The 11,627-nt window shown below is 37.7% G+C and overlaps 1 protein-coding gene across 1 annotated transcript; it reads left to right on the forward strand.

Annotated features, from left to right (window-relative positions):
- The first annotated feature begins 776 nt into the window (after nt 1–776).
- On the forward strand, nt 777–9,769 carry LOC150075575 (uncharacterized). The gene is made up of 2 exons (XM_090388561.1): nt 777–1,118; nt 9,458–9,769. Exons 1-2 carry the CDS (start codon nt 777–779, stop codon nt 9,767–9,769), a joined length of 654 nt encoding a protein of 217 aa, XP_090244687.1.
- Nucleotides 9,770–11,627: the final 1,858 nt, after the last annotated feature.

An 11,627-nucleotide genomic window follows, 5' to 3' on the forward strand; every position in this document is an offset into this window, starting at 1 on the left:
GGCAAAAAAAGAAAACCTAATAATCAATTGTCAGGATGGCACAACCACAAACTTCAAAAATCTCTTCATTTACTGTTCCACAAGCACTGGAACCTCGATAAAACCCTAAGACAACCAACCAACCAACCAATTGGAACGTCAAAACCCAATACACGGTAGTACTGTATAGTATAGCTAAGCGCGTGGTTTGAAATGCTGTATTTTATTATTATTAATAGCCATATGGTGCAAGGCAGCCTGGGGTTTATGCTGCACCAGGAAAAAAAAAATTCCCGAGTTACCCTGCACGCACACACACACACACACACAGACACAGAGAGAGAGAGAGAGAGAGTCAAAAGTAGAAGTGCCAAGCCCATACTCACCAGATGTGAGCCCCCGGGATTATTGAATGCTTTTATTTATTGCAATTAATGTTCATATTTTCGATTTTGTTGATACTTGTAAAAAAGAACTCGTAAACCCGGAAACTGCCTGTATATTTAGAGTAAAGTTTAACAAAGAAATAAACGAATTTAGTGTTTAATTAACACGTTTGAACAGAAGTATCGATTTTTGCAAAGTGTTTCGCAATTATACTGGTTGTAAACTGCTGATTCTATAAAGGAAATGTTTAGGACAATATCACGACAGCAGTGTCGCATATGTGAACAGTGCCAATAAGCTGGCTGTCAGACACTGACGCCATCTGGATGACAGTACTCGCAAGCTTCATTCTTCTTCTATGAGAGCTGCTATCGATCGTGGTTGGAATTTCTCGCCAGTGTCGGACAGCCATGGAAGAGAAACATTTGTGGTCGACGAAAGAAACGAAAGAGTTAATTGAAAAATATAAGGATCTTCCCGAACTATGGGACGTGAAATCTCCTTTTTTCAAAGAGAAACTGAGAAAAGCCGCTGCTTTGAAATCGCTAGCCGAACATTTCAATGTAAGTACTGCAGAAGTTAGTAGGAAAGTGCATAATTTAAGGAGCCAAATGGCAACTGAAATCAGAAAAATGAAAAAGAAGAATCGTGGAGATGGTTGGGAAAGCACATACGTGAGCACGTGGCCGCACTTCGACGCTTTGAAGTTTATAATCTCGGGTGTGGTGTGCCGTACAAGTATAAAGGGTCAGGTAAGTACCTGATCAATTTTTACCTCATCGTGGATTTTTTTAAATAAATAGTTGTTTATTTTATTTAATATTTATATTTATGTAAATAAAGTAAATGACTTTATTTTTGTTATTATTTATTTTGCAATATTCTTTCCACAGCGCAGTAAAAGTAGCATGAGTTGCTAAATTTCTTAATATCAAATATATTCAGGGGATACATACCAGAATTCCATGGGGTTGTACTAGGGCCCGGTAGCAAAAAAAAAGTACCCATTCCTCAAGCGAATATATTTATGAAATTTTATATCATCTGTGTTATTTTTTTTTTTATATAAATAAGGTGTGAAAAGTATACATAAAATTTCTCGCATCATAGACGGGATTCGAACTCAGGTCTTTCCACCCGGTGTAGGGAGGATGGTGATTCAACCAACAGTGCTACCCATGAGAACTTAGGTAATTTTGAATCTGTTAAAATGAAAGCTTTACGCCTGGTGCCTTACGCTTCTGTCGGCACTGGGCAAAATATTCATCTGGGGGGAGGGGGGGCTCGCAAAAGTTTAAGGTGGAGTTCGCAAAATTGAAAAATAAAGGAAACACCCAAAAATTATTCAAATCATAATTATTTAAACTTTCATGACTAGTACATTATTGGCATAATGGCCAATCCATTAATTCTTTCTTGGCCAATTGATGCTCTTGAATATGGTTTAATCATTTTGAGTCTTGAAAATCTCCCCTCTCCAGACGCAACCGTAATTGGCAATGCTAATAATATCCGAAGAGAAATGGTGATGTTGGAATATAGTTCAACTAAGTTTTTTTCTTCAATAAATGACAATAATTCTAAGCAACAATTTTTTTCCTTTTAAAACATGCTGCACAGATTGAATTTCTTGACGTAACTCTTTGGCATCGATGTGAAATTTTCCTATTGCACTCAAATTCATGAAGTTTTCTGATTTTAGAATAAGATGAAAAGCCGAGAATATTTCATTCATCTGATCAAATATTTCTTGTAAGCTAACGATAGCTACATCGTTCATTATATTAAAAAAATTCCGTTTAAAACCTTTTGGTCGGATCAATCCAACGATTTGGATCAACCAAGGATTTGAACCGGTTGATCCAACCAAATCAAGGATTTGGTTGGATCAACTGATTTACTGTAACATAAATAAGCCAATACCAATTTTTTTTTTTTTTTTTTTTTTTTTTTTGTACAATGAAAGTACAAATTGAGGCGATTATTTTACATGAAGCATGGGCCTACGCTTAAGATTCACTATTGAACGGATCAATGCCTTTGCGCCATTTTTTGTGCCATTAACCCGTTCAATAGTGAATCTTAAGAGTGGTCCCATGCATCAGGCAAAATAATCGCCTTAGTTTTTATACTATTACGCACCATCAGGTAAATCTCATATTGTGGACTTATACTTCATAACTGGGTTATAACTATTGCAACAACAGGGTACCTGCCCACCCACCGATGAATAAGCCAACAAGCTTCGAAACGGTGCCGTCTGGGTCGTGGTATCCGCCGAGAATAAGTAACATTAGTCTTCTCCACTGGTGAAGTGTTACTTATTCAAAGTTCTATAGTATTATATCAAGGAAACAACTTTTTTTATATTAAAAAAAAATTTAAATATCATCGTAATTCGGGCTCCGGGCAATCGCCCGTGCTTAGATATGCCATTGTTTAGGCCAATGCCTAGATATGGCATTGTTAATGCCCCATTGTTTAATGGGGCATTAAAAATAATGGAGTAATTATAGAAACACATTCCAAGGAAATTTTACATTACATTTCCTCATCATTTACTGAAATAGCCCTTTCTTCAGAAGCTCAAAAAGAATTTACTCCTACGGTATTGATACAGATAGCGATCTTACCAAATGAGAAATCTTGGAGGATATCTTTCAAAAATTTAAAAGAAATTTCACAAGAGAAAAAATAAAAAGGGAAATTTCCTTCCACTTCCCTTCCAAGAACTCATTGTACTGGATTTTTGGGCTGTCTTCCCAAATTAATTTTATCTTAATGTCAATGGACAATTTATGTCGACTGGAATTACTATAAATTCCATCCCTTCCCTCTTGTGGCCAGAATTTTTTTGGTGTGGGTTGTATGGACAAACATTAAACACATGCCATCAGGAGACACCTGAGTGTGGCCATTGTTCTCATATGGAGGACGTGTTCTCAGAGTGCTCTAGTAATGAGGACCTACCGACATGTAATTTGTAAAAGGAAAAAAAAAACTTGACGCTTGACATTCTGCTCGGGATCCTATATGCTCCGAATTCACGAAGCCGATGGAAATTATGAAGAATCCTCCCATAACAAACTTAACAAACGAGGTTTCTTCTCTTCCGGCTCATCTTGTTTCTAATATCAGAATGTCCAGAAGAATTTGCTCGTATGGTATTGATATAGATAACACCGATCAGAAATATCCAATTAAATGCCCAACTGTCTGAAACGGCTGCCGAAATTTAGAGGATGGCTGAAGTAAAAAAAACCTTGAATGCTTACAAGAACCCTAACAATCAAAACGAAAAATAATGTGATACTTTAATAACATCCAAGATAAATTCAATCTGTATCTCATAGTCATGAATCTGTTATTATTATCTTTAACCAGACCGTTGGTGGTTGGTGTTCTTGCCATTTCTAGATACTGCTCACAATATGCTACCTGAATACTACAAAAATGTAGACCCTCTTGGGGACCAAAGGTGGTAGGATCTCCGTCCTACCCATACCCGATGTGAGTTCGAGTCCCGAAGAATTTTTATGGACCTTTTTCACAACGTGTCTGAGTTAGGCGGTTTCAGGCGAGGACAGCATGGTTTTCCCTTCTCAGAAACTCTGGTTTTTTCGTCCATCAAACAGAAAATCGACCTCAGAACACGCAATTTACAGACAATATACACGGGGCAATATGGTCTTTTTATTATTATTATTATTATTATTATTATTAGCCATATGGTGCAAGGAAGCCTGAGGCTTATGCTGCACCAGCCAAAAAAATCCCCTGATTTACCCTGAGAGAGAGAGAGAGAGAGAGAGAGAGTGTCAGAAGTAGAAAGGAATCACCAAGAAAGAGAAGAATGATGATATCCAGCTCGGGACCCTGGGTTTGCCAAGCCCATACTCACCAGATGTGAGCCCCTGGGGTGTAAGTCGCTGATGCTCCTAAAATCATACTACAACAACACAAACGGTACCATATCTTTCTATATCGTAACATTGTACTGCCCTCCAACATCAGATATAAATCTTTCCTTACAATGTAATCACATGTTGGATTGTCTTCCAACCCTTACTTATTCTTATGGATGCTAAATCTAAATCTGTCATGCGGTTTTGTCCCGCAATGGTTCAAAAGGTTACCTTTCTTTTTTAAGATTCGATTTTTAAACATCAACTACACATCCTCAACTTGGAAAACTTTTCATATTCTGTAACTCAATAGGGCATTCGAATATCGATATCTCATTATCAACAAACAGTCTGGTTTCTTATGTTTATAACTGGAATATTTTCAAGGATTGGACGATCTCCAACCACAGCATTTTAACATTAAATCCTATCAACACAGAGCGCCGCCATCTGCTAATTTGACTACATATGCCCTAAGAAACATTCTCTAGAATAAGTTTGAAGACATTGTTCTTAACACATTTGAAGTAAATATCCGTGATACTCTTTCTGATCTTGATGTTAAAACCGTGGCCTTAGCAGTTCAAAATGCCATTCGGAAAGCAATCTCCAAGTCGTCTAAAAGAAAAGTTTTAACTCATAAGACAAATTCCTGGTGGACTCACGACCTGACTATTCTCAAACGCCAAGTCCATTATGCATGTCGTTCATTCCAAAGAGCTACGTGAAATGGAATCCTGTCACCTGCATATCTTAACAATCTGCATCTTCAATATAATAGTTAAAAATTAATACATTAAAGCAATATACAAAGAAAAACTCCATTCTTGGTCAAAGTTTGTTCATGAATCCAGAAACATGAGGATTAATTAAAAATCTGATAAAATTAGTGCTTTTGGAGATATCTTCAACACTGTTCACTGTGATGATATTGACGCCCTTAAATGGACTGACAAATAAAATTTTGGCTCGCCTGTTTCCTAAAGATCTTCATTGGACTCCGTTTTTCATAAGGAAGTCTGTTTTATGAATAACAATTATGTTTTTACTGAATCTACATCCCCTTTCACTTCTGATGAGCTAAACACTGCCATTGCTTCCATGAAGAAAGCCCGGATCTAATTAATTGATTGCGTTTTTATTAAACGCTTCAGCTTATTCAACAAATGTCTAAATTGTGGCATCTTTCCTGAAATCTGAAAGACAGCGATACTGAGAATTAATCCGAAGTGCTGATAGTGCTGATATCCCATTTAGGTAAAATTCTTGAGAAATAGTTGCATACCATATTAATCTTTTAAGTATTGAGTACAGTTTGAGGTCAGCTTTGCAATACGCATTCCGACTAGAAAGAGGTTGTAAGGATGCCTTGTATGAAATTTTAAATATTTTTCCAAAATTCAACCTATAAATAAACACTTGCCATGTTAATTGATTTTGGGTTGGGGGGGTTGACTCTTTTTGCGCCCCAGTGTTTTTAATCGTCTTCGAACTGCTACATATCCCCACTTCTTTGCCATCTAATTAACAGTTATTTCTCAAAATCGTTCAGTTATTGTACAGACAAGATTCCAATCTGTCAGACCTTTTTCTCGTAGTTGACCTCGAGGGTCAATTTTGGGAGCGCTAATATGGAATCTGCTAATGGATGACTGGCTATCTGAGCATCATGGCCTTCAGAATATTCAGATGGTAGCTTATGTCGATAATCTTACAATTTTAGCTTTTGGAAACTCTAGACGAAATTTGTAGACAAGCAAATATCATCTTATCAAAACAAAATAAGCAAATTAAGACAAGCACAAAATAGGCTTACAGTTCTTTTCCAAGACGGAAACGATGATTTCTGGCGCTAAATTAAATTATAACAGACCTCCACCTGTCAAGTTGAAAGGCAACTCTTTATCATTAGTAACAGGCCGTGAACGTCTGTCTTGATAGATTATCTCACTTTTCTTCTTCATATACAAAATTTTTCTAATGAAATAAATAACTTTGCAGATCTTTAGAATTTCCTGGAATCACTGGGACTTAAAGTATACTTTAAGAATACTCAGTGTTTATTCCAATAACTTAGTGCTTCCATGTGGTTTTAAAGAGCATCTCTAATTGCAGTTCAGGTGCAGCGAGCTTCATTACAAAGGATTTTCTTATCAGCAGTGCTCAAGATATGCAGAAACGTTTCCAACTCAGCCCTTCAGGTGATTGCAGGCACCCTTCCTTTAGATCTTCACGTTATCTTTAAAGGTTTCAGCTAGCACATCAGAAAGAATATCTCATCAAAGAAAAAAAAAATCTATCAAATTAAAAACCCATCAAAGAAAAGGTTCGATGCTGGAAAGAACTTATTACACAATGGTAAACTACGTGGTATTGATATCCAGAAGGGAACTGCCACCAAAACGTTTTCTACAGACTTGTCATTTGTCCTTGATAAGAATAATCAAAAATTAATCCAAACAAGTCTTTTCACATTATGTATTATAATAGGCCATTATTTCAATTTTACTAATGCAGATCTCTGCTCCTATGGTGCAACTAAGTACTGGAAACATATCTCAACACCTGTCCACTGTATAGTTCATTATGAAGCTTTATCGGCCAAAGTCTCCAGCTTTTCTCCTAGAAATGAGAATGATATCATCATAAATAAAAAATTCATTCTTAGAATTTAAAGATTTTGTTTGGCTTGTGTTGAATCGTCGTCATAGAGCTCCTTAACGCGATCTTCGTGTCAACTCAAGTTCCTACATGCTCTTCAAAATCACCTCTTTATAGACCCTTTACCTACTGCAGTTTGGCATGGGCCACCACCGACATGAGATTTGCTGGCACCCACTACTATTGTGTGCTTCCAGTGGATTCTGGTTGGTTGGTGTAGAGTTTTAGTCACATCACCAACATAGACCATAGTGCACCATATTTTTATGTCTGTAAATTTCGTGTGTTCTGTGGTACATTTAGCAGTAGCAAACGATGCAAGAAAGCAAGCTTATACAGCATCTCCAAAAAGAAAAAAGAAACTTCCCATGTCACCTATTCATTCCCTCCAATCGTTTGACGAGTTCTTCCTTGAATTTATTTATGCTATCAAATTACACAACAGATGAAAGTTTGTTCCAGCAATCACCACACATTGACATCAGGCAATCTTCTGCAGATCTATTCTGCAACTGTCCTTCCTCAATTTGAATTTGGGCCACCCCATGTATGAGGTATGAGGTATGAGGTATTGAGGGTCTAGCGGCTCCTGGGATTTCTCCCATCTCCGCGAATGTTCTATGTATCGGTGACAGTACCCTGTCAAAGCCAGAGATTTAGAAGTGTGTGGGTCATGAGTAGTGTTATATGTTGTGCCCATTGTTTATCCGGCTTATTGGCCGCCAGGCCCCTAATGGGACCAGACGTTGCCCACACCTCGCCACGTGGAGGCTAGCCGGGTGTTACCATTGAGTCAATTGTACTCTGGCAGGTCCTGCCACTTACTTTCCTGGGATTTTAGTGGCTAGGACATGTGTGTGCTCTGTGCAAGAGAAAGAATCCCATCGGCATTGGGCTTGCTTAATCCATCAAAGCCTTAAACACCAATCAGACCACCCCGCAGGTGTCTAGTACTCACATTCCTGTCATTCACCATCCTACAAGACTTTGTATCATCCAAAACTGGGACATTAAGCCTGATATGCCTTCATCAATATCATTAATGAATGTAGAAACGCCCTCGTAGGTAGAAAAGTTAGTATAATGATCACAGAAAACAACAATGAGCCCAACACCGAACCCTGGGGGACTCCACTAATAACATTAGTCTACGAACAGCAATGTCTATTTATTACCACTCTCTGTCTTCTCTCACTCAACCATCCCTTTATCCCTAGCAGCAACTGGTTCTTGATGCTGCATTGTTCCAATTTGTACAGCAGTCTTTTATGTGGAACAGTATCAAAAGCTTTCCTGAAATCCTAATATAAAATATCAAAATTATTTTTTTTGCATCAAGTTCCTTTGGAACCACAGTAACATACCATAGTAACGTCAAACTGGTCAGACAAGATTTCCCCTTAACAGATCCGTGCTGTCTGAAGTATAATTGCAGCCTTATCTATGATTCTGCATTACTTCTTTTACCAATGACTCCATAATTTTCCCTTGAACAAAAGTTAAACTAACAGATCTAATCCCTCTTTATGATTTGGGAATAAATTTGCACATCTCCAGTCCGCGGGGACCTCGCCAGATTCCAATGATGCTTTCATAATTATGGCAAAGGGTTTACTGACTTCCTTAACTGCCTCCTTTAATATAATTGGATTGATTCCATCCACCCCAGCTTTCTCTTCAATTTCTCAATTTCTCTTTTACTTTCCTTTTAGTTATTACAAAATCATTTAGCTCCCTATTAGAATTTAATAAACTTCTGACCTTCACTTCCCTGAACAATTCGTCAAGTATGAATGTAGATGCAAAATACTCGTTCAGTTTGTGAGCTATCTGAGCAGGATCATCAACAGTCGAACCACAAACATCAAGTAGACAAATCTGATTCAGACCCTTCCTTCTACAGTTTACATAAGTGAAGAACTCTTTGCTGTTTTTCTTTGCTAAAGATTTCTTTTCATCTACTTTGGTTTGCCTAATATCCTTTGGGACTCGATTACAGACTAGTTTATATCTACCATAGGCCTCTGTGTCGTTAATAATTTATATGCATTCCTTGCATTTTTTTTCTCTTCCACGAGTCTCAGCAGTTCATCTTGACATCCATATAAGCCTAAACCTTGAACAGTATTTCTTAGTTGAGACAAAAAGCCTAGTAGCTTCCAAGATTACTTCCTTGAATGCTTCCCATTTAGAAAATTCTGTTGGTAACATCACCATTTATAGAATTTAAAAATGTCTGAGACCACTGTAGTCACCATTATGAAAGAAAAAACCCTCTCCTATACCATTGACGTTAGTTGCATCTCTGAGGGAAGTTGGAGGGTTGGGACGGGTGAAGGGTGTAGTTTTTTTTTTGGTTGATGCTAAAAAAAATCTTGCTTACTTACACTATTTGCCATTACACTAATACTATAAAGTTTAAATTTAAAAGGTTATTGTGAAAATATTTTTTAATCATGTAAAATGTATTTTATATCAGTGTCATACAGTACGTCACACTGATATGAATTTCTGTTTATTATCAGAGTTCTCCTTCAACAGACGATGCACCTAGTCCAGTTTCCATGGAGCCAGAAGTAGAGAGGGAACTGCCAGCCTTCAGTCAGACTTCTGTTAGGAAATTAAAACACATAGCTGAAGAAAATGAGGATTTGTTGTTACAAAAGGCAGCAAAGATTTTATGTCAATCGCATGATGACTGTCAAACCTTTGGTGATTTTGTCGCCTGCGAACTACGAAGCCTGAAGTTCGATCAGAATCGCATAAAACTAAAAAGAATGATCCAAAGAGCCGTATTAGAAATTAGCGAAATTGATGACTCAATGTCCACACCCTGAGCCACCATTCCATCTTCTGATTCCACCGTCCCCCGAACCTCAAGCATTCGCAGAGTCAAATTGTTCACACACTACTGATAGTTTTAATGGGGATTTGTCAAGGTCAAGGGAAGTCCAAATTCTCTACCCCCTCCACCCTGGATCTGAGAAAAGTTAAGTAGAATTTACTGAGCGACTTTCCCCGTTAAGGCTTAATTAAGTACAAATGAATTGTCCACCCACATAAAAATAAGTAGGGCCTGTGATTTCTTGAAATATTTTTCTGCAATGTCTGTATAAAAAAAAATAAGCAGGTGAATAAATCATGTATAACATACTCGTAAATATTCTATCTTCAAATGCTGCACAACGTTCAGTGCCGATGTGTAATATAATACTTATAGGAATACGAAAGATGTTGTTGAATGGTTTTAGGAGCTTCAGTGACTAAGGTCATATTGCTCCGTGTATATTGTTTGTAAATTGAATGTGTCCCGAGGTCGATTTTCTGTGTACTGGAGAAAAAACCCTAGTCTTTATCAGTAGAAAAAAACCATGCTACCCTCGCCTGAGACTGGATAACTCGGCCACGTTGTGAAAAAGGTCCATAAAAATTCTTTCCCTAATTGACGAGACTCGAGTCTTTTCGACTCGGAGGACTGCGATCCTACCAACTGTGCTACCCATGAGAGCACAATAGAAGTACAATAAGGAAAGGTGTGATAATTGTGTCTGAATAATCTTGCAAATGATTTAAGCTTACCTGGTGCGGCGTGTCTACAAAAATTGCCCTGATAAAAATCAAAGAGTTCCACAGGGGATCATAGCAGTATGTATAAAAGTATACCTCTTTGCTATTTTTGACCCAATCATTTACCTTAGTAGTTAAAAATCTACAGAGGCATTACATACACTCCCACATAGAAATTTGGAACAGTAGTAGTAGTAGTAGTAATCGAGGCATGTGATGCAAGAAAGCAAGCAAGCTTATGTAGCATCATCTAAAGAAAAAAAAAAAAAAAAAAAACATTTCACACATCCATTCCCTCTAAACGTTTGTCCAGTTGCTCTTCGAATTTATTTAAGTTATCAACTTCCACAACGACAGATGAAGGTCTGTAACAGTAATTAACTACCCGCTGGCTAAAGGCAAATTTTCGCACATCAATTCTACAACTGACTTTCCTCAATTTGAATTTATGCCACCTGAGGGTTGCAATCACAGCATGAAGAAGAATCCCATCAGAAATGAGTCTGTTCAACACATTCAAGGCCTTATACACCTCAGTCAGATCACCTCGCAGCTGTCTAGTCTCCAGACGCTGCAATTTGCAGAACTTAAGCCTTTCTTCGTAAGACCACCATTTTTTCCCCCTCACCAATCTTGTTGCCCTTCTCTGTACTCGCTCAAGCAACTCTACATCTTTCCTAAAACGATGCCCCCAGACTTTACGCAATATTCAAGGTGTGGCCTGACCTTATACAAAGGGATAATCACCTCCTTTTCCCTACTAGTAAAATTCCTGTATATCATTGACAATACCGCATGACCTGCTCTGGCTGCCAGTCTGCACTGCTCAGAAAATTTCATATATGACTGCACAATTACTCCCAGTTCTTTTTCATTTTCTATCAACCTTAGCGTAGTTCCACACAGTTAGTACGCTACTGCTACCCATATGCAGTACTTGCATTTGTCAATGTTAAACTTCAGTTGCCACTTCCCAGCCCATCTGTCCAAATTTTCTAGATCCTGTTGCACTAGTGCACTGCCATTACTGTCATCAAAAGCCTTGTCAACCTTTGTATCATCTGCAAATTTGGACATTAAGTTTGATATACCTTCATCAATATCACTGATAAACATACAAAACAGTGG

This window comes from Mastigoproctus giganteus, chromosome 14, assembly GCF_048544385.1.
Source record: "Mastigoproctus giganteus isolate SK-2022 chromosome 14, ASM4854438v1, whole genome shotgun sequence".
Classification (NCBI taxonomy): Eukaryota; Metazoa; Arthropoda; class Arachnida; order Uropygi; family Thelyphonidae; genus Mastigoproctus; species Mastigoproctus giganteus.

What these genes read in the sequence shown, in the direction of transcription:
- LOC150075575 (XM_090388561.1), top strand. Translation starts at nt 777, where the DNA reads ATGGAAGAGAAACATTTGTGGTCGACGAAAGAAACGAAAGAGTTAATT. An exon ending in GTACAAGTATAAAGGGTCAG is followed by an intron (nt 1,119 to 9,457) that starts GTAAGTACCTGA and finishes GTTTATTATCAG; the next exon opens with AGTTCTCCTTCAACAGACGA.